The sequence below is a fragment of the Sceloporus occidentalis genome, unplaced genomic scaffold (assembly GCF_023333645.1).
Source record: "Sceloporus occidentalis isolate IW3139 unplaced genomic scaffold, rSceOcc1.0.p SCAF_166, whole genome shotgun sequence".
In the NCBI taxonomy this organism is placed as follows: Eukaryota; Metazoa; Chordata; class Lepidosauria; order Squamata; family Phrynosomatidae; genus Sceloporus; species Sceloporus occidentalis.
In genome coordinates, this window is record NW_028317146.1 from 262,700 (window position 1) to 286,450 (window position 23,751).

At 36.3% G+C, this 23,751-nt stretch overlaps 1 protein-coding gene across 1 annotated transcript in view; it reads right to left on the reverse strand.

Annotated features, from left to right (window-relative positions):
* Positions 1-23,751, reverse strand: part of LOC149279414 (dihydropyrimidine dehydrogenase [NADP(+)]-like) — a gene marked incomplete at its 3' end in the record, with an annotated part of 261,334 nt that overhangs the window by 232,540 nt on the left and 5,043 nt on the right. The window contains exon 3 of the mRNA XM_089501186.1: positions 5,420-5,502. Coding sequence (XP_089357312.1) covers positions 5,420-5,502 — 83 coding nt within the window. The remainder of the gene's footprint in view (positions 1-5,419; positions 5,503-23,751) is intronic.

Consider the following 23,751-nt stretch of genomic DNA (forward strand, 5'->3'; position numbering starts at 1 on the left):
CACTTGAACATCGAGAAGCACACACCTCCTTTGGGCTTTTTCTGACATATAATAACAATGATAATATAACATTAAAAGCTAAAAGTCCATTTAGTAGCTAGAGGGCTGATCATGGTTTAAACCCAGAGTATTGCAAAACCTTGTGACTAGAAAAGAGGACTAAAGCACATTGCAGAGGTATAGCTTTTACACATGTAACAACTTGTTTCCATTTTGGCAGTATGGAATTGTTTGTTAGAATTCACGCTAACAAGCAAGCAAGGTGGCAACAGTCTTTAGAACTTGGATAGTAACAGATATATATATATATATATATATATATATATATATATATATATATATATATGAGAAGAAACTACATAATTTGTTATTTAATATTTAATCACCATGGCAAATTCAGCAGAAGTAATTAAAAAAATCCATTAAAAACGTACAAGAAAAATAATCTCTTCACCAAAAACATGAATGGTTCACCTTGATTTTACCTGCATTAAAGTATAACATAAACACTTAAGTGGCTTATATATTCTTATAATGAAAAAAGAAATATCATAAAATGAGTTAAGCATGAATGTATTTGTTTCTGGGCATGTGTCCATTTCCTTATGCTAGCCAGCCGTTAAAAAGCCATTTGGATGCATATCAGAAACTAAGCAGGCATATTGAGAATGTCAGAATTCCAGAATATGTAGCGTGGACTGAGTCCCATTACCAAGTACAATGTTCATGCTGTGTTGCCATGTAGCATGCAGCGATGCTAAAGACTGAACAGTATTTAGCAGTTAATATTTTTTTGCGTTTTCTTTTTTAATGGATGTCATTTCTCTTGAGGTACAACATAATTCTACAATTGTTTTATTCTTAATTACCTATTTATACACAGTTTAGTGACTTGAATATATATTGAATATAATAATGGAATTACCGTATTGGCTCGGATATAGGCCGCCCCCGTATATAGGCCGCACCCTAAAAGTTTGGTGCTTTTTTAAAGAAAAAGTTTTTTTAATAGACATGCTGCCACTCTGCCCCCCCCGAGATATGCTGCCACTCTGTCCCCCCCAGATATGCTGCCACTGTCCCCCCCGAGATATGCTGCCACTGTCCCCCCCCGAGATATGCTGCCACTGTCCTCCCCCCCCCGAGATATGCTGCCACTCTGCCCCCCCCACCTTACCAGAGCAGACTCCCGGGTGTCTTGCGGGGCCGGCGGGGGACCCGCAAGACACCCGGGAGTCTGCTCTGGTAAGTCTTGGGGGCAGAGGTAAAACGCATCGTGCGGACGTTCACCGGCTGCGGCGATGCGCATAAACAACCTCCGCTGCCGGCACGTCTGCACGATGTGCTTTAACAATCTCTCTTGCCGGGACTCCCCCCCGTGGGAATTCCCGGCAAGGGAGATTGTTAAAGCATATCGTGCAGACGTGCCGGCAGCGGAGGCTGTTTACGCGCATCGCTGCTGCCGGTGAACGTCTGCACGATGCGCTTAGACAACCTCCCGTGCCGGCACCCCCCCCCGTGGGAAGTGCTGGCAGGGGAAGCTGTCCGAGCATATCAGAGAGTAGAATGCAGGTCCCCTGCACCGCTGCGGGGGATCTGTATCCTAATCCTGCTGCCTGCCCGGCACCCGGAACTGCATATCCTGGGCGTTGGTCGCTAGACCACGAATATAGGCCGCACCCCCACTTTAAAGACTTAAAGTGGGGGGAAAAAGTGCGGCCTATATTCGAGCCAATACGGTATATTTTTTGTGTAGAAATCTATACTTGTTATTACACTTTTGAAAGTTTTGATATGTTTTCTTTTTCTATCGCTCAATAAATACCAATTAATTTCAACACATTTTAAGGGTGTAAACTATTCTTTTGAAACTATTGCATAATTTTGTGCAACATAATTCAAGCTCTGAATTCTTTTATCCTAGATTGGTATCCATAAGTCACTCAGAAGTATTTTGTTCCCTTTATATGGAAAGATGGCTTAACAGAGAGTGTGGTGAAGGCAAATCTTTTTCAATCTTCTTGATCCCCCACAGTTGGTGAAATTCTCAAAGGAAACATATATTCTTTTTATTTTGTGAGATAAAGTAAAATATGATTTTAATACTGACATGAACAAGATATTATTTGTTATCTACCGTATTATACATGAAAATCCACGTAAGCTTGGATAAGCTCATAAGCTTTTGTAAACTTGGTAAAACCTATTCAGTATAGAAACCTCCTGTCAAAATATGGCACAGTATTAAAGGTGTCTTACGCTCAAAATCTATTCTAAAATGAAGCCCCAAAACTAATCTTTGAATCGCCCACTGGATTTCAAGTTAAATGCTTCTATAAAAAAATACGCTAGAAGCTGATGTAAGCCATGAAGTAATTAATCATATCAGTTTTACTCAATCAGTTAAAGAAAAAAAGGGAAGAAATCTTATCATAAACTAGGAAGATAAAACACTGCTATGGTCAGCATAAAGTATAACGGTGTTATGTGATACCTATAGCCAGTAGACTATCAAGCAATTGCTATGCCCACTATCCTTAACTCATAGGTAAACATTACAAATTAATTTTGAGTTAATTGATTGGGAGGTAAAATAAAATTTGGATTCAGGAATTAGAAACCTCTGTGACTGCATGTTGTAAACACCTTAAACAAGTTTCAATTCAGCGTATGGGAGGTGATAAAAAAAACAAAAACATATCATATGTGAGAAATCTAGTTTAGACAGTGTTGCTTCTCTGATACATGATGTACCTCTTCCCTGGAACTATTTAAGGAAATGCTCTTCTCTAAGGGAACAGGCACAGATATACAAATATAGAAGTAAACAGAAATCATGGCATCCTTACAAATTTTTATGAATGATATCTTGACATTTGAAGAATTTGTATACTACAAAAAAAACCTTACTCGTGCAATCATCTCAGTGCTTACAACACCCTTACACTAAATGCTGCTGATTTTATTAATCACTGAAAATCATAAATGGAGATACGATCCATGAAAATGTTCAGCTATCACATTTTAAAGCTTTTTCATCCATTAACCTTCTGTTTCTTGTGAGCAAAATATAAAGGCTTTTCACTAAACTGGAAAACCAATTTTCTCAAAATTACAAACTATGGCTTAATAAATTAGGTGCTAATGGACAGAAGAAGAAGAAAAAAACTTGAAATCTTATGATCTTTTAAAAAAGGAAAAATTGTAGCTTTTTGATTAAATGTATTGTTTTCTTTGATTTCCTGGTGCTTTGATTACTGGACAATATACTAAATTGGTCTGCATACAAGGATAAAATAAATGGGGCTGAGCTTGGAAACTTTGCTCCTAGTCAATAGATCTCCACCGAATGTATGGGTTTGTCTTAGTTTGTCAATTCTTGTCTTGTCATATCCCTTGAATCTATGTATTGTATTAAGTGCTGCGTAAACTGTTGGAGCTATATAAATAAAATATATTATTATTAATATTAATAATAAATCTTTAGTGTTCCAACTAGAAGTCTCATTTTCCTCTTAACTAAGTATATACATTTAAATACCAGATAACTGCATTTTTGACTTCTCATATTTTACAAGTTTTCTTACAGCAATTGGTTGGGCATATTCAGGGCCGGCCCGACAATGGAGCCGAGTGGGGCAACCGCTCCAGGCGGCACTTTTGAAGGGGCGGCACCTTGCCGCCCCAAGCCCTTTTTTTTTTGTTTTGTTTTTTAAAGCGAAAGAGAGAGAGAGGGCGCCGAGTGGTTTTCGCTTACCAAGCTGTCAGTACCCGCTCGGCGCCCCTCTCTCTCTCCTCTGTGGCGAGTCTCCCTGTTCGGTCTCGGTGCCGGCTTGCAATGCTGAGTGCCGGAAGATTTCCGGCGCTCAGCATTACAAGCCGGCACCGAGACCGAACAGGGAGACTCGCCGCAGGACTGCTGAAAGGTAAGTACAAGGGGGGGGGGGGAGAGGAAGGGTAGATAATGGGGGGGGCGGCAGGGACGGAGGGAGAGGAAGGGTAGACAATGGGGGGGGCGGCAGGGACGGAGGGAGAGGAAGGGTAGATAAGGGGGGCGGCATTTTTAAATTCGCCCCAGGCGGCATTTTGCCTTGGGCCGGCCCTGGGCATATTGGATGGGCCAAATGGTTCTTATCTGCTGTCACTTTCTATGTTTCTATGTTAATTAATAACATTTTTGATACATCATATTTTATTTTTAGTTGCTCAAACACATGTAAATTATGAGGATTTTGTTTTACAACTCTTTATCTGTATTAAGTAGGTTTCCAAAATGGGCTTGATTGCCTATTGTCACACATAAGGGTTCAGAAAATCTATTCCTCCACTTACACTATAGGACAGTGTTTTTTAAGTATGCAATTCAACATTACATGTTTAACTCTACACAGTTTGTAGCGGTATGTCGACTGGAATTTGCATGCTGTCAAATGCTAACAGACAACATATTCAATAAAATGCAAGCTCATCCGAGTGTCTGTGACTTTAAATTTTAAAGTTTCAGGTGAAGGGCATGAGAATTGAATGCAAATTTGCGTATCCTTACCTGAAATGTACAACCATCTCAACCACATTATCATCCACCCCAAAATATCTGTATCTATATATATATATATATATATATATATATATATATGTCTATATCTATATATATATATATATATGTCTATATCTATCTATATATAATTAAAAACTGGTAAAAACAACTTAACAATCTAGAGGAGAAGAGAGGGTGATCCCCCACCTTGGTTAAAGGGATAGTTTAATTTGTTCTATACAGACCCACCATTGAAAATGCCCTTTAAAGTATTTTGTAAGAATCATCTGGAAATAAAGAGCACCTAAGGTTGAATAGGTTTGGTTAAAAAAAATACCACTTATCAAAAATAATTATAAACATGTATGTCGGCATTACAGAAACCTTAAACTAATAAGTGTTTTTCTTCAGTTTGAATATTTAGTGTGCATTATAGTGTATATTTACCTTAAATATAAGATCTGAAGATGATAGAAGATGTGAAAACGTATAACATTAGGAAAATGGACGGTAATTAATTTTTCGGTATTCATTTTCAATTGTGACACACTAAATTCTGTTCATCAATATTTACTCTGACTATGCATTGTAGCCACAGTACATCCAAATTTACAATTGGAGTTTAGCATAAATATAAATCAGGCAAACCCTAAGAATTTCAAGAATCCAATTAAACACTTACATTTTACTGTGCAGTGAAGTGTAACATTTATGTAGCTTACAACTAAAGCACAGCCACAAGGGGAACTTCTCCAGTGACAAATTAATACCTTGGAGAATGCAACCGAACAGTGGCAATGAATTCATTTGTTTCCCCAATAATGAAGAATAGCTATTTTTTTTACCACAGAGATGGCTGTTCCTAAGAAGATTCTGATTTACCTCATTGCTTCTCGAAGTGCTCCTCTCTCACCCAGAGTTGTATGTTTGATGTCATCAAAATTATTTTCCATCGGATCGCATTTCTGAAATAAAATATATTTTGTGTTAATCCTTGCAGTGACATAAGTCAATTTTGTAAAAAAATAGTCATAGATATTAGAAAAAGTACTACATTTGGACAATGAGTAGAAACATTCCATTGTTTGAATGCTGATCCCTGCACATGAATGTACACGGCACTTGAGCGGCTGAAGTTTTATCCTTAAGTATTGTATTTCCTATGACTATTAAAGATGGGCAAAATGGAAAATAAAACATTTAATTTATATATAGCTTACATGACATTTCTTTAAGGGTCTTTTTGCTAAACCAGTGGTTCTGTAGACCGCATAATAAAGGTACAGACCTTCAAAAGCCACTTCACTATCCTTTTTCAAATGAATTGAAACTACAATGCAATGATTAACCATCTGCTGAATTTTCAACTTCAGGAAATAAATAGTTCTCCCCAGTGAACACTGTCTTGTGTTCATATATTTTCTTAATACATTTTCCAGAGATCATAGACAACTAAGAAGTGTAACTAATCTGGTAAATTGCTACATTGGTAGAGCTTTTGTGCACTTAAACTTGTTTTATCTATGCAGGAAGAAGTTGATAAAGTAGGAACTAGGATGACCACATTTTCTTTCTGCCATTCAGGGACGGACTATGAAGCAGATGAGATTACACACACAGGTATATAACTATTAAGCCAGTATCACAACCTCATGCGCCTACCCAGAATCCCTTGTGGTTGTGGCAGCACCATGAGATTTCTGAGGGAAAAACAAGCCTTCTGGCTTGTCTGGTGTCTGTAGTTGAGTGTTTAATAATACTTCTACTACCCCTTAAATTTAAGTGGAAGGTTTTTCCATCACCTTTACCCACCATACCTTATGTAATGGTATTTCTTGTCTACCACAAGCCTCAACTATTAAGCCAGTATAGCATCCTCATGCTGACGAGTCCCATTAAGGACAAAACAGCTGTCAATGAGTGGTGATCTGGCTATTGCACCTCTTCCCCAGTTTTGTCTAAAGGGTGTCTTGTACAGCGGGCAATTACTTTCAAGGGATCCATGCATAAAGTGGATATAGAGGTAAAGGTGATAATTGATACACAGTGATAAACAGATAAACACAGTGACAAACACAGTCAGACAAACAGACAAACACTGTCACACAAACACTGTGACAAACTGACAAACACAGTGACACACACAGAGTCAAACGCACATACCTGGTGCTGGCTGCAGTTTATGCTGAGTTGGTGTGAAGGAGGGACTCAGCCTATCAAGAGAGGCTTCTAAACTCTGAGGCAATCAGGAGAGTTGAGAAGTCTCTCCTGATTGGCTGAGACCTCAATGCATTTTCCCAGATTGAGACATAACCTACCTGTCCCAACTTCTGCATATCAGGGTCTCACATACATTGTCTGCCACAGTCATGGCCTCAATAGGTAATTAATGTATTTTGTAGCCATGGCAACCCTGGGACCTCTCATAAGTGACATCCTAAGGGTTTCTAGTATAAAATAGGCCTTGTGAGACCATATCAATTTAATTATACAAGCTGTGAAACATGATTTTAATGTAATCATAGCAACCAATGATCTGTTCGTGCTAACTGGACTTTCAAAATGTTTGATGTTGTGCAAATTATTTCAAACTATACACCAGAAGGACTTTTAAAACATAACCACTCCTTAACTCAGCCTAGGCCAATATTAAAGGCCAACAAATTGGTCCTAGGCCTTATCTAAAAAGGTGGTTGTACAAGTGTAAACCATTCTAATGGCATTAATCAATCATACCAAAATATTTTATAGAAATCAGATTCACTCCTTGTACCTCTAATTGATTTGAACTTTTTTGGTTTAACTCAAGCAAGGAAAACAAACTTCAAACCTACAGTATGTACAAAGCTATTTAAGCAGTAAAATGACAGGGATTAGGCACTTATTGTACATATGGTTCAGTAGGATGTGAATAGGTAAAGATTATGATACTTGATGTACTTACAGAATGTACATGGCAAATAATAACTTGATTACTAACCATAATAATAAGATAACAGAGTAGATGTTGTTACTAGAGCAGACAAAAACATTAGTGTTACCTTTTCTTCAAAGGCTTTTTAGCTATTACTTGGCAAATTAAAGGCCAATCTAAAGTGAAGGGAAAACTTACCCAGAATTAGATTTTACACATCTATTTCTTTAATTTTACAAATTAGTGCTCCAATAAGCAGTTAAATTTACAATACTATCAATATACTGATCTTGGGAGACCTCGGACATGTTGTTTTGATGCTGTATAGAATGTCTTAGTTTTTTGCTAGTGTGTATGAGTGTATTTAATGTTAAATTATGAATGAAACTTCCTTAAACTGTGCTTTTTCCTTTTCTCACAATGCGTATAACAATAAACAATCAATAAAATTCGTTTATAGGGGTCCTGGGGAGACCCATTTCAAGGGCCAAAGATGGTAGAGGATGGGCTAAATAAGATAACCTAGAGGGTATAATGGCCAACTCACCCTCATCCCTTGCTCAGAGGTTTAGGGGGTTGGAATTTTAAAAATTACCCTATGGCAGGCACAGACCCAAAGCTGAGCCTATTCTAACATGCCATGGCACTACCAAGTACACTGAACGAGGGAGTTACAAATAATGAAAACCCTTTAGAAATGTACAGACTCCATGCTGTGCTTCTTCCCCTCCCATCATCCCTGCCCTGTTGGTTGGATGAAGAAATACATTTTATTATTGGGGCTATGGTCCAGAATATAAGTTTACATAGTTTACAGAACTTCAAAATGTAAATGTTGTAAAAAGTAAATGCTCAGCGTAGATCGTACAAAAAGCATTCTCCATATCACCCTCGCTACAATCAAATCGTCCTCAACAAGCAGTCCCTTTCCTTCTGTCTCATTCTTCCTTAACCTCCTAATGGCATGTATGCTCCCAAAAGAAAGGCCCTTTTCTCTTTCTGTATGTCTCAATGTGTGCTAATCTTATTGTAAATTTAAGGTTTTTGTTAGTTTGCACTCCCCCTATTGTTATCGTATTACCGACTCTACTGATACTCTATAAACAAATGCAATATAATAAAGCATGCAAAATAAAGCCAGTAGAAAAAAAATCATACATTTTCTAAGGGAATATTAACATATTCCAACAATGAAGAAAGATATTTCACAAAGAATATAGCAATATTTTAGTGAAAATGCTTAGAATATCTTTGATCAAACATTCTTTGCAAAGAACTGCCAACCAAATTTGTAAAAGCGATTTCATGGCCTATGAAATGAGCAATATATACTCTCTTGAGCATCGGTATGATGTGACATGTCTTTGATAAATAGGTAAAAAGGATTTGGTATACTTCATGCATCTTAAACACAAGAAATCACCTTAACAACTTGGCCTTTTGAGCATTAATCCTTCAAAAACTTCTTTTGTACAAAACTAAAGCAGGTGATTTTCCCTGGCTCATTTTACACTTCTCTAAAAGTCTTTTAAGAAATACAAATCTATGCTGGATTTACATCTGAATGTAAGGCTGAAAATAGATAAAAGAATAAATGCGACTGTATTGCCAATAAGGGATTGCTTGTTCTGTTGTTACCAAAAAACACGAATGGATAGGCTTTTACATCTTAAGCAATCCCTATTTCCTAATCTTAAAAATGGCAAAATGGTATGTTACAAACTATAGTATGACTTGTATATACTAAAAAACAAAAATCCTTTTGACACTTACTTCTCAAGGAAATAAGAAACTCTGAGGGTCACCAAGGGGAAACTCCAGGCCGCCAGAGCGGCATTTCTCCCCATTCTCCACCCCACACGCAATGTCAGCAGGACCATCTACTGATGTCAGCGAGACCACCCACATCCCACAAGGGGAAGGCTACAGGTAGCCGGAACCACAAAGTTCCCGGGTATGGCAATGGGTCACTTGATAATCATCTTCAACTGTACATTAAATGTTTTAAGATTCATTATGTGTAGAAAGTAAATATCTTGTTTTATTCATTCTTATGCATTAAAAAAAATATTGTACAAATAAGTAAAAATATTAAAGTAAAATAAAGTATGAATGGCATTATATAAGGCCAGAGAAACTTCCGCTGAAAGGAAATCTGCTGTAGGGTAACTAAGCCTGCTTATATTATATGTTGATGAGCTCTAGGTGGACATTACTGTGTAAATCCTGTCATCTAGCTGTATTATCATCTGCATCTTGCATATCTGAAGTTATGTAGGACTTTAGAAGTCTGTACGTGGGCAGGGCCAGGCTGGTGATGACAGAGCAGCCCTAGCATTTTAAGGCCAGAGACTGCCCGATGATTTAAGTGCGACCAACAGCTGGATATGCACAGCTGCACGCCATATAAGCAAAAAAAGTAACGTGTTGCCGCACATATCCAGTCATGGGCCAAAAGAGGAGACTTGATCTGCTACTGGCGCAATATGGTCAGTCTGGGCCTGCATGTGGGAATACAGATAAGACAGTCTCATGAAAAATGTGTTGCTGGGTGTGATTGCCACATATCACATGCATATATCCACTGATGCATTTACCTGCTCTTTGCCCCCTCCTCTGCCTTAAAAATTACACAGTGCCTATAATACACAGAGCCCCTGGATATTCATCATATTTCTGAATGTCTCCATACATGTTTATGTACACATTATACCAACATTCATGCAAACTAGTTACCAACTGGTGGATCTGGATAAAAATAATTAATTTTAGATTTTAGCTAATTTAACTAAATTATATAAAATGTTGAAGTTCAACAGATAACTGTTTATTCCACAACCCTGCTTTTTGTTGATGTCACTTGGATGACTTCTTGTGTAATTTCAGGGCATCTGATACAATTAAAGGGGCACTAATCACGCAAGTTCTTATTAAGAACTAATGGATCAAACACCAATATTAGAAGGCAGTCTATATTAGTCTTTGTATTCATCAATTTAACTTGATAGGAGTATCAATAAAAGTATTTGACTATATAATGGTCTGTATCATGTCCTACTAGGTTAGACTCAATTCAACAGATTTTGCAATGAATTTAGGATTTAATTTTTTTTTAAAAAGCAATTTTTTATAACAGTGTTTGAGTGTCGATGAGTGATACATTAGACAGATGGCCAGTCCAGGCCTGACCTAATGTATCTACATTCATGTATTAAATAGTTCACATTTTTCGCAAGAATGACATATTTAACATAAGCTACAAGTTAAATAGAACATACTGTATATACACTATATATATTCTTTTCGCAAATTACTGTATTTTACTTTTAATCCTTATTAAAGTTCTAAAAACTAATGCAATTTTGTTTGTGTTCCTCATAGCTTAAGCTCTGTTGTGCTGCAACAAAATCTTTTTATGTTTTTATTTTCATCTCTGTAGGTGTTTCACATCAAAGATATGGATCAATGCATTGAAACACAGAATGAATAAGAAATACGAAAAATTGATTTAACAAAAGACAAATATCTACAAAAGACCAGTGGTTATAGACAAGTTTGGGGAGATGAGGACCGTATGTAGCTTTGCCCCCACAATGAAAAGTATGTCACAGAAATCATCAATGGATGGGTTCAAATAGTTGACATACATCTCTATATAATTAAAACAAAATAAGTATTCTCCACAATATTCTAAATAATAATATTTTTGTACTAAAGCTAGGGTAAATCAGGCATCAGACATGAGAACACATAAGCTGCAGACCACACCTCCACAAAATGTTTGTCCAATAAGCAGGGTAACTTGAAGATGTGGCAAAGTAATTGTTTAACTAAGGAGCTGCCTACACTGATGTGAAAAGTAATAAAAACTAGACTTATGCATTCGTATTCAGGCGAACATGAAAATTGGTTGATTGATTAATGCCAGAGGAGGCCCCTGCAGGCTACCAATAGACTCACTCTTTAACTCCTGATGGCGCAACTTTGCCTGGGGAGCTCCCGCTCCAAGAGTTAAAGGTCCAAGTTGGTGCTGCAACTTGGCTCCAAGAGTTAAAGGTCCATACGAACGACCAATAGAGTTGCTCGCACGGACCTTTAACTTTAAGTTTGTATGAGGGACTCTATTGGTCTCCGGCAGGGGACTCATCTGCCATCAACCAATGGCAGAGGAGCTCCCTGCCGGCGACCAATAGAGTGACTCGTACAGACCTTTAACTCTTGGAGCGGGGAGACCAATGGTCTCCCCAAGCCAAGTTCCGTGTTGGGAGTTAAAGGGTCATGCGACCGACTCTATTGGTTGTCTGCAGGGGCCCTGCCAGTGACCAATACAGTCGTTCTTATGGCCCTTTAAAACCTGACGGCAAACCTACGGATTTCCGCTCCCCCTGCGATGCTGTGTAGATAACGGGAGCGGAAATCCGTAGGTTCGCTGTCAGTAGTTAAAGACCTTTAACCCTTGGAGCAGGGAGAAAGGCCAAGTTCCCTGTCAGGAGTTAAAGGTGCACTTCATTGGTTGATGGCAGAGGAGGCCCCAGACGGAGACCAATAGAGTTGCTCGTACGGACATTTAAAATACTGGCACCAAAGTCTAATAAAAACCTGTACTGCCAAGGAGTCTTTAGGATCTGTGTTAGGGGACAAATTCACTCTCTTTCGAAGACCCATCACGTTGCAAGAGCTTTACTTGAAAAGCAACATGTTTAAGCATTTTTTGCATAAACAAAATAGAACATAATGCCCTTATTCATTAGTAACGCCAGTAAATAAAGATGATCCTTAAGCTAGATAATATCTGGATGCTGCTTTCATAAATGTCAGGAAGTTTTAATAAGAGGGAGGCACAATTCCAGTTTTTCTAAAGCTTTTGAACATAGTCCAACTAGTCACAGCTGAGCTGTCTTAGTTTACTTATTAAATCAACATCCTTTAATTAGGTTGTTCGATGTAATAGGTCCTAAACAACTCCCTTTCAGAGTCGATGTCTTAATAATTCTATATATTTGACAAGTATTTAGCATGACTCTAAAGTCTGTTTTGAAGAAGCTAAAATGTCGACCTTATGCTTCCATTAGTATTAAATAAAAGATACAACTTAAAAAAAAATTACTAGAGAAAGGGTAAAACAATGTTTAAATTAAAAGTGTAATTTGGTCCTATTGCATAACTTGGTTATTCTGTCTATATATATTACTATATACCTTCATGCAGAATGTCCCAGCATTTACATGGATCTTTGATTTAACAAAAAAGTAAGTATGCAGTATGTTGGATACAAATGAAAAAAATAAACAAAAGGCCCTGGATGAATTGCATTCTGGAGGATAATATTCTGAAAAATTAAAGTTCTAATTGAATGTCAGAGTGAATGCCCTTATTTGTGTATTTGTGTAGTGCTGTAATGGCAAATACAGAAAACAATATAATAACAGTCTAAATGAAAGACAAAATATTCCATGTGAAGAGTAATATAAGAAAAAGTAAAGAATGAAAAAGTAGAAAATAAATTCCAATGTATAGTGAAAAAGATATTGATAAACTAGCAAAAGGTATCCTTTTCAAACGTGGTAATCCCTTCTGACTTGGCATCTAGCAGTCCAAGAAGTGCAATCACCCTAAGAATTGTATCCTTCATGTTTTTGTTGCCTATTTAGTTTTTTTATCGATTAATAAAAATTCCTGCTATTCTGTAAACCACATCATAATGCATCTACAAGACATATTATGATTTGAGACTAAGCGCTACCTTTAATGCTGGCTTGCTGGTGTCAAGCGTTGATGCCCAGGATACAGCACTGTTTTTTGCTAAGCCCAGCTACAGAGGACAAAAGTGGTAGTAGCGTATTAATATGTACTTCGAGTGCCTGTACTCATCTGCAGGAGAGTTTGTGCTCTAGGTATATATCCAGTGCTACTAAATCACTGAAGTCACTAGGCAACAGCCATGATTCTTATTAGAATTCTGCTCCATAAGAGGACACTATGGAAATGTAAAGGGACCATACAGCTATCATTTGCATTCAAGTGCATATAACTGAAGTGTCCCTTTAAACATCTTGCATGTAATTGTGTCTCTCTTTTGAAATACGTATTTGCCATTCTGATTGAATATCAAAAAACTAAACTCATAGAAATACCATTGATGGACATTAATCTTTCCCCCCTAAAATAAATTATATATAATTGGAATTAGGATACATTGATGACATCTGAACATGGCCGTTATTGTTGTGTTTTGAAACATCCCCCTCCACTACTTAGGTAATGAACATTAGACATGTGCAAATGGGCCATTTTTGATCAGTGGCAGACACTGGAGGAATAGTCACCTGAGTTATGTTCCATGTGTGGAACAGAGAGGGGAGAGATTTATGGATACTTGGAAGCCATATGTCTGTACTACCACAAAGAAAACAGCAAATTAGCCAAAGATATAGAATGGCTCCGCACACGTGCGTTAGGGTGTGTGTGTCTCTGGTCCCTAGCCTCGCTAGTGTTGGCATGTCTCCAATCAAGCCCTCCATGTGAAGGGATAGGCAATTTCAAACTAGAACGACAAGATTCTAGAAAGCCCACCTCTCATGACTATTGATCATCTTAACATGATACTAGTTTGCTTTGTCTTAGTCAACACATTTATGCTGTTGTTCCATGTTTATGTGATATTATACATGATTCCAGTCTTTGACCAATCTTTTACTTGGTTGAGTTTATCAATATTCTCAGATATCTAGAGATATCTATACCATGTTTCTCATGAACACACTCTTGGCACTATATACTGGTAATTTATGTATATCCAGAACTGCCATAATGTGTCAACTTTGGAAGGTTGTGTGCATATCTTTTGATGTCAATTTTGGAAGGTTGTGTGCATATCTTTTGATGGAATGATCGTTACCATTGTGCTGAAATAACTAGTCTTGTGGTAGTAGCATCTGAACTAAAATGTCTAAACTACTTTTTTTCTGTGGTGTACAAAAGGGTTACAATTCTTTTCCCTCCTTTGTGACAAGTTTACAAAGGAGTTTAGACATGCATTCTGTGTGTTGATTCATTGGAGAAATATTTAACCACAAATTTGAAAAAAGGAGCCTCTTAGATATTTATTAAGATCACAATATTACAAGTGTATTTTAATACATGAAATGCACATTTTAGACATTTAACCTGTATACCAGACTTTTGTGCTGTCATTTAGTTTTTTAATATGTAAAATAAAGTAGAGTTGTGTTAGAAAACTGCACATCTAAATGAATTTTGTCTGGGGAAAGTGCATTTTAATATGGTGTGATTTTCCTTCAGAGGCCAGTTGACTTACAACTACTCTGTCTATCTATCTTATGTATATCATAACATAGTAGATGGATTTATATTTGTACATGTATCGGAGTACACATTTACTTTAAAGGGTCTCAAGATGCTTACTTTCACAAAATCAAATAAAGCACAAAAAAGGAATTTCCAAACTAATAAGCTACAGAAAAACATAACCATTAGATTGCAATATATTTTGATAATTATTCAGGGAATATGGAAGCTCCATTGTCTGATTTATGGAGAATAATCAGACACAGTCCAAGAACTGTGACTTAACAGTCTTCAAGAGAGCAATTTTTGCAAGTTTCAGGATTCATTTTGCAGGTTTGCCGTTACAATTGTTAGGTACAAGTTTTATCATATATTAGCAAGGGTAACATTTTTAGTCATCCAAACACTCATATGTGCATTTCATTTAAACTGTAGCTGTTAGTCTGGCAGCTGGCATATAAGGGACCAGTTAATGGATTCTTGAAACAACAGACCAGAATCTAATTAAACTGAATTACATTCCATTTGTAAAAATCATTTAAAACAGTTAACAAAATTCAAAATAATTTACCCAATTTCTGTTAAACCACAATCTTTGTAATATATTTCAATAGGTGAGATGTTTTCATTTTGTTTGGGGTATTTATATCCCTGCCCAATTTTTTCTTTTTGTTTGTATGAAGTAAGGATTAGGTTGCGCAGAGAAGATGCTGTGGATGTCTGCACAGACCTCTTCAAAACTAGTATGATCGCTCAGAGCTGTGGTACACTATGGACATAAATTGCTCATAGTCGCTGGTACGGACATTTAACTGACACAGTGGGGACACCGCTGGTCTCCCCGCTGCAACAGTTAATTGTCCGCACTCGTGGACATTAATTCTGTCGAACTTGCAAACTTTTTTTTTTTCATTTATTTTGGGGATTTTTGTATTAAACTGTTAGACAAAAGGATCATGGGAATATATTTTATTTGAATAAATGCAAATGAGCACACTACCATATATGGCTAATATATCTTTGGGGAGAATGCTCCCATCTATTGGTAAGATACATTGAGTAGCATAATAACTTTGGATTGTTCCATATGCTTGAAATCCAACAATAGAGTTGCTCATACGGAAATTTAAACTCCTGGCGCCAGAGCTGCTGCGGTACGCGTTAACTCTGTATTAACCCCTTAACTGGAAAAAACGAAGAAAAAACGAACACGAAGAATGTCCACTAATATTCGCCCGAAGAGAAGACAGGAACGGGCGAATATTCGCGGAATAGGAAGATTTTTTTTTTTGCCGAAGACGAGCATGAAGACGAAGAGCCCCGTCTAATTATTCAACAAGCATTTCCATGCCTGAAACTCACAATGTTTATAATTGCACACCCTGACAAACAACTAACATTTTAGTGAAGGTGGATTTGATGAGCCCATGTGACTTGTTTATATGTGTCCGGATGCAAGGGCATGCAACATCAGACCAGTGGTCAGTCAAGTTAACCCTTAACTTGCCTGACCACATGACTTCTTAGTAAATAAACCCCAATGAAGGAAGAAGAGAGGTCTGGGGAGAAAAGGCAGAATTGCATGCCATCAGTGTACAAGTTGTACCCTAAACAAAAGGACAAAAATAATTTGCAAGAGAGACTGGGTCGTAGAACTGAACTTTAGGGTATGATAACTAAGAGAGAAAGCAAGAATTTCTAGAAAAAGGGACGCTGAAAATGTGATTAGACTGAATGAGTGAGAACCATGAAAGAACATAGAGATGAATATAATACTAATTTATCTCTATAAAAAACATTATTTCAAAATTATTTCCTTTTTTTAAATTATTTTGGTTGTGAACCATAAAACCAAAAGTACATGTTATGTGCTTGTTCTAAATCCTGTCTTATAAAGATAAAGAGTACATCTCCAACCCCCTATATAGATAAGTAGAAAGAAGAAATGTTATTTTAGCAGAGAGATGAAATAAAAAAAACACATGCTGCCTTCTGTGTGTTCTTTTATATTTTACCCAGGGCATCTTGAAAAAGAAATTGTTCAATGAAGCAAGAACAACCATGATTTTTATTTGGAGACAATGTCTCTTTTTAGTCTTATTTTTACTAAAAAATATGAACAATATATTATTAAAAATGTGGCTTTGGTGTCAGTGTAAAACTAATGTTTTACCAGAAACCATTTTGCAATTAACTCTTTGTATTCACTGTTTTACTATTAGTGTACAATAAAGGAGAGTGCATTGCTACCGTCCTCAATAAAATGTCCCCTTTGAAAATCAATTTTATTCTTGACCAATGTTATTAATGGAAATCTCTACCAGTCCTGTATTGCCAGGGTCCAAGCAAGCATCTTTTAATCGGTTAATAGAGATCATGGTCCCTGCAATGAAGACGCTGACTTTTTATGAAAAACATCAATTTTCAGTATCCTATCAAAGCTCAAAGGGTAACTTTGATATTCTGTCATTGTACAATTTGCAGAAGGTTAATATCAACATCAATCTTACTTCCTGCAGTGTAACATATTTCAGATAAAAATTACAACTACATGAAACAAACTCTACAATGGCTCTTCTTATTTCCTATGTATTACTACACTCTATGAAGTATGAAAATATCCTTTAACACTCTTCTCCTATAATCAGCCATCATTCAATTTTAGGAACATAAAGATGACTATTTCACTGAATATTAATTGTCTAGGTATTATATGGCACCTTTCTAAAAATTGGGATGTAGTCTAATTATTCTTATTTACCTGACTCAAGTATTTAAAATTAAAAGACTCAAAGAGATCTAGTCACCAAACTGCAAGTGTTTGCAACTTGGTCAAAAATATGAGTTTGCAGCAGCAAATTAACAGGAGTTAGACAAAAGTCCATCTAACATACTACCTCTTAACACCCATAACAGTCAACTGAAGGAGAGTCATGTATATGTAAGTTAAAAAAAGCAAGCATCTTTAAAGAATTTATGAACCTCCAGAAGGTTACAATGTGACTTGTGAGTCCCCCATCCTAAACCTCAATAAAAAGGAAATAGTTGCCCCAGGATGCCCTATTTAATTAGGGGGACCAATGATCGCTCCCCTCTTCTTACACTCCATGCAAAGTGGCCAGTGTTTAAATCAACATAAGATTAAAAAAAACAATGGTGATTCTTGAGAACAGTGGAGTTCAAAAATTTAAGCAATATATATAAAATAATACAAAATAATACAATAACCTTAGAATTGTATGTAGTCACAATTGCACATTTGGAGCATATATAAAAAAGAAAATAGAAAATATATAGTGTTGCAATGATTTAAGTGCTCCTCAGTGATGATGTATGTTGAAGTTAAGCTTTCAGACATAGAATATCCATGAAAATAGTAATAAATTATATACTGTAGTAGTAGTAGGGCAAAAAATAAAGAACATAGAAGGTAGAGCATATATTTGTCAAAATATATTCCAAGAAATATACAACATCCAGCTTTCAATATTTGTCAAGCAAAGATCCAGGTATTTCCCATGATGCAAGCTAGGTATACTTTTATGGGGCACCATAAGAGGCAGTACAGAGCTGCTTAATTGGGTCGACCCTACCTTCATACTGTTCATTTCTGACCATGCAATTAGAATACACTCCAGTTCCAAAATATCAATCTTTTATATCACTTTTTATTACATTTGTTTTTTTTCTCCAGGAAATGGGGGAACTAGTAAGATTTGTGTCTAGATGGTCCTGGAGCATAATTCTGGCTCTGACCCAAACTATTCTCTAACCCATTCAAAAAATGTAGTGTGACAGGGCTGTAGATCAATAGAATCATTCCAGGGAAAAGGGTAGAATACTTGTGCACTCAGGTTTTAATGGAAGCTATTGCAAGAACTTCTACGAGTCTCCACTGCATTATAGTTTGAATGGAAATAGAGTAGTTTGAATGGAAATAGAGTAGTTTAGTATTGTTTAATAAAAGGGGATTGAGAAAGGATGTTTACTACTGGTAGGATACATAAAACAATGCTAAATTGCTAGATTGCCCCAGGGCACGTCTTAATTCTTTTTTACAATTCACCTGTTAATGTGGTCCACACTTCATTCTTTAAACCTACTGGCAAATACACCATATTTCTTATAAACACTTAAGAACACTAAAAAAAATCTGCTTTGTGTCAGTAGTGATTACAATGACAAAAGATGGCACCTATATATTTTCATTTTTATTATGTTTAAGAATATTGAACCACTCTGCGGAAATAGGATTTTATCAGTGTGCTTGATCAATAACAACTTTATATTCTGCAATTCCATGCTACCATGCCAGTGTTTAAATTAAAAGGTTTACTCACAGAGGATAGTATCTGTTATTGTGAACTGGAAAAGGTATTCAATTCCTGTTAGCAAACTGAAGGCAGAAATATGTAAGGGTATTTCACTGTAATAATTAAAAAAAAATCTTATTATCTAATATTTAATTTATATTTCAGTGTCGTGGTGGTCGCTCAACAGTTACTAAAATGTGTCAATATTCTTTTCCTATGCAGAAATTTCATTTGTCCTCAATATCATTATGTAGTGCATGGAGAGAGTATAAAGCATAAACTGGAGGAAACAAAGAAGACGAACACCTCAATGATGAAACAAACCATATAGCTATGTTATGAATGAAAAGCCAATGTACTCACAATTCATTCTTAAGGTACCTCATACAAAAGAATCTTCTGTAAGAACCATAGGGTATTTTGTATAAGGCAAAATCCTTCTCAGAAGACCTTACTTTTCAACCATATGTCTAAGGTAGGTATGTACTAAAAAAGGCCATATATCAAAATATGTTTGGAATATGTTATGAAACAAGGAATTATTTATTTATCTAAAAGGTGAGGTGAGAAGCATAGATCCCATAGCATAAATGTAAACACCTATTACCCCACCTCTAAATCACACAGGTTGGTTGGGATGAGGTCCATCAATGGAGGGCAGATAAGGACAATGACTTTTTACCCCTGTCATTGAAAGGGTGTGGAAACAGTGTTTGGGGGGTGTGGGGGATATCTTGTAAGGAAACATCAACTGTCAAATCTCTAGCATCTTCAATTTAAGGAAAGAGAAAAAAAGATACAATTTGATTTGTGTTAGATGGCAAGGGATCACTATGCAAACATCTGACTGATTTCAAGCAAGGAAAAACAGGGACTCACAAAATAATTTGGAATGGTCAGCAGTTTAGCACTAGTATATGACAATGGATTATTTTTGCTTTAAGTAAAATAAAATGTCAAACAACGCAATGTTGTTGACTAAAGCTCTCACACCAGCTTAAATGATCAATACATGGCATAGTGGATACTAACATGAACAAAGCATGCCATGGTCTATAATGTTTAAAATAAAACAGAGATCTGCCTTACATTTCAAATGAGATCACAAAAGGGTAATAATCATTCAGAATAGCACTTATTGACACTACACCTAATCAAACATCCCAAGTCTCCATGCTATAATGTCTTAAAGTGTTCCCCTGTTATATGAAAGAGAGGATTATTTCAAATCCTCTATATGGATTGGTTTCCTTTTGTAAACCAACCCCTGACAGGTGAGAATGCAAGTTACAATTTGTACATGGGTTTGGCTTTCTTTATACCACTAGCTCGGAAAAGAGTGTTAAAGAACCATAACAATCAGTGTAATCTTTCTGCTACTTGCCCTAAATTAATCACTTTGCACTAGATTTGTTATAATTCTCCCACTTGATGACAGAACTCATGCCAAGAGAATACAATTGTGTGACTCCCTAGAAGTGGTTTGTCATCCAGAACACTACACCTCCTTGCTTTCCATAACAAAATATTTTCATAAATATAAAACAAATAATAACATTAAGATTTCTCTTAACCCTGGCTAAAAAATAACATTATATACAGTAGTCATTTCCTAAGTCTCCACGGTTTCTGGAAGTGTCTGATCCGCTCATTTATTTGGAGCCATCAAGGTGGATTCATGATTCCGTGCCGCTAAGTATTTCCTTGTGCAGCTGGTAGATGCTGTTCTTGTTGACATGGGACATATTGACATTGAGGGAAATTATCTTGGAAGAATAGGAACAGCTTCACACACATAACCGAATAAACTAGGCAGACATTCTGAATCGTGCATCTTGTTTTGGCTGAACTCCATGCGTTTCTGATGTAGTGTGTTCACAATCTGAAATTTTGTGATTTCAATGTAATATTTGCATTGCTCACTGAAATAGTTTTCGATGGAAAAAAGACTGACTCAGGAACTTCCTTTACTTTTGCTGCCTCATACAAGGCATGTCCTGTAGCATTCCATCCACATGCTATCTACTTCTCATGGGCGATTTTCAAAATGTTGTATCATTTTACTCTGCTCTTTGTAAATTCTGTCAGCAGTCGGGGAAGGCTGAAGTCAGTCCAGTTTCGTGCCTATTAATGCAAAAGGAAGTGGACGGCTTTAAAATTTTTGGAATGGCGGCAAAAAGAATTTTTTTTTTAGGGCAATACTATGAAAGTCAAATGCATCAATCCATTGGCAACCAAACAGTGGGTGCCCACCCTTCCTTAATATATATAGTGGTTGTGGAAGTTCTGATTGGGTTTTGAAGTAGGGCTCATCTATTTACCCATTTTTGAGTCTCTAATAAATATGTCTGGAGTTTTATTTTTGTGGATGTCAATTTATGGTTTGACTTTATTAATAACTGATACTGCTGCTAATCTTGCATCATGGCCTGTTGCACCAGATCTGGAACAGTGTATTGGACATTAAATTTGAAGATTTATAACTTTGCTTTGTGTTTGAAGTTGCATGTTTTTGTCTCACAATATTAGTTTGTTGTATATTTCCTTCTATCGGTAATTTTGCCACAGACCACTGCAATGTTTCTGCCTCTTTCACAGCTTGCTCCATAATTGCAGCTATTGCCTGTGCCCTTTTTTTTTTTAAAGTCAGATCTGACAAGAATTTCCTTTGAATAACTTCTCACTTAAGGCCTATAACAAATTGGTCTCCGAGGACTATTGATAAATAGCTCCTAAAATCAGAAGTGCTAGCTAATTTACGTAAAGCCATTGTAAATGACATCTTTACGTGGTTCCTGTTGCCTACTATAACATTTGTATCGTTCTGCAGTTTCTACTGACTGTAGGTTAAAATAATGCCTTAAAATTGGATTTATCTTTTCAAAAGTTTTAGATACCGTTTTTTTTGGGGGGGTATACTAAATCACATAATACAGTATACGTCTTTACCCAAATCAGTTAGCAACACAGACATACACTTCCCATCTGTTACCTTGTTTGCAATTAAATACTGATCAAGTCTTTCCACCCAGGATAGCCAGTTTTCTGGTTCCGCATTGAATTCCGACAGTGAACCAACCACAGCCATTTACCTAAACAACATATAACTATATTCATATGAGTATCAATCCCCAGTCTTTAATTACTCCAGCAGCTCCCAAATGCATTTATAAGGTTGCTGACAGTTTACCTCTGTGGTTTTTAAATATATTTAGAAAGGCTGCCACCAACTGTCAGTAAGTATTGTTTATTTGTTACTAGACACTATCTGTAATTTATATTTAAAGCCGTGCTCCTGGTATATATGTTTGTTAAAGCTGAGTTATGCTTCGTCTCTTCTTACTCTGTCACTGGTGGAAGTTCCTGTCTTCTCAGGGTTACTCCCTATCACAGAATTTATCATCTTTGACAAAATCCAGATCCTCATCGCCACTATAATGTCAAACACAAGTTTTGATTAAATACATATGTAACAGCAACCAACCTACAGTTCTCTCATTTGATGACATCACTCCTGCCAAAAGAAAACTGTTATGAGGTCATATAACTGGTTTGTGATCCCAAACACCACAGAAACCTATAAAAGCGCTTTGTAGGTGAGAGTGAGTATTTAAAATTGAATCGTGAAAGGCACAGGTAGCAAATTAAAAAGATTGGCAGAGAGGAGAGGTGTCTGGGGAGCAACCGGTATGGAATGCAGCGTTCATGTTCGGTTATAATGGTAGAAGATGTATATGAGGAAGACTGACTAATGGGTATTGCATGGTGCGTTAAAAAAAAAAATAGCATTTAAAAGTTCTTAGTAGCCTTCTAAAAAGCTGGTATTTCTGGGAAAGTACCCAGTTTGCTTAGTAGAAGTATGGCCTCGAATTATAGAGTGTGATGGAATCTCTGTTGCACAGTTTAGTCACTTGCTTTTAATAAAAAAAGCTGTTTTTCTTATGTATTCTATTGTAATGACATACATTATACATTTGGTCTGCTGTTGTAGGATCTACTTTTTGAAAATTAATTCTTATAATTTTATTCTCCTATTATTGATTCTGTAGGTTCTATAGCTCCTAATATTAATTTGGAAAATATCCTTTTTGCTGTTTTCTGTATATATATATTTTTTATCTTTCCATATACTTAAGATCAGTCATCCATTAAGTGGTTAGATTTGCTATTTAGAAGGTATTATATGTATTTACTGCGTTCAAATGTAATGCACATGATATTGCCTTTGAATTTTTCTTTTACAGTGTCCATTTATAACAACTAAAAATGCATATACACAAATTATTGTGCATGGTTTTTTTAAAAATGAATGTAATTTTATTTTTACTTTCTCATTTTTTTCTCTTGCTATAGCAACTGCAATATTGAGGTAAAAACAAATGAAGCAGAAAATGAATAAATGGGTGGTGAGTGGTTTTGTGCTAGAGGTTAATACATAACAAGTGCATCAAGCAATCTCCCAATCATACTAAAACAATGGCCAATGAACTGCAATTTTTAATAAAACAAAAAACAATTGTGTGGGGGTTTTTTAACTACAGTTTACACAGAAATTGTCCGATCTGTCAGATATCTAAAATGGTTTGCTTATCAGAGCGTAAACGAGAGGCACTGTCATTGCCAATGAAATTAGATGTTAGAAGCATGTATCTAAAAATGTACTATCATTGCATAAAACA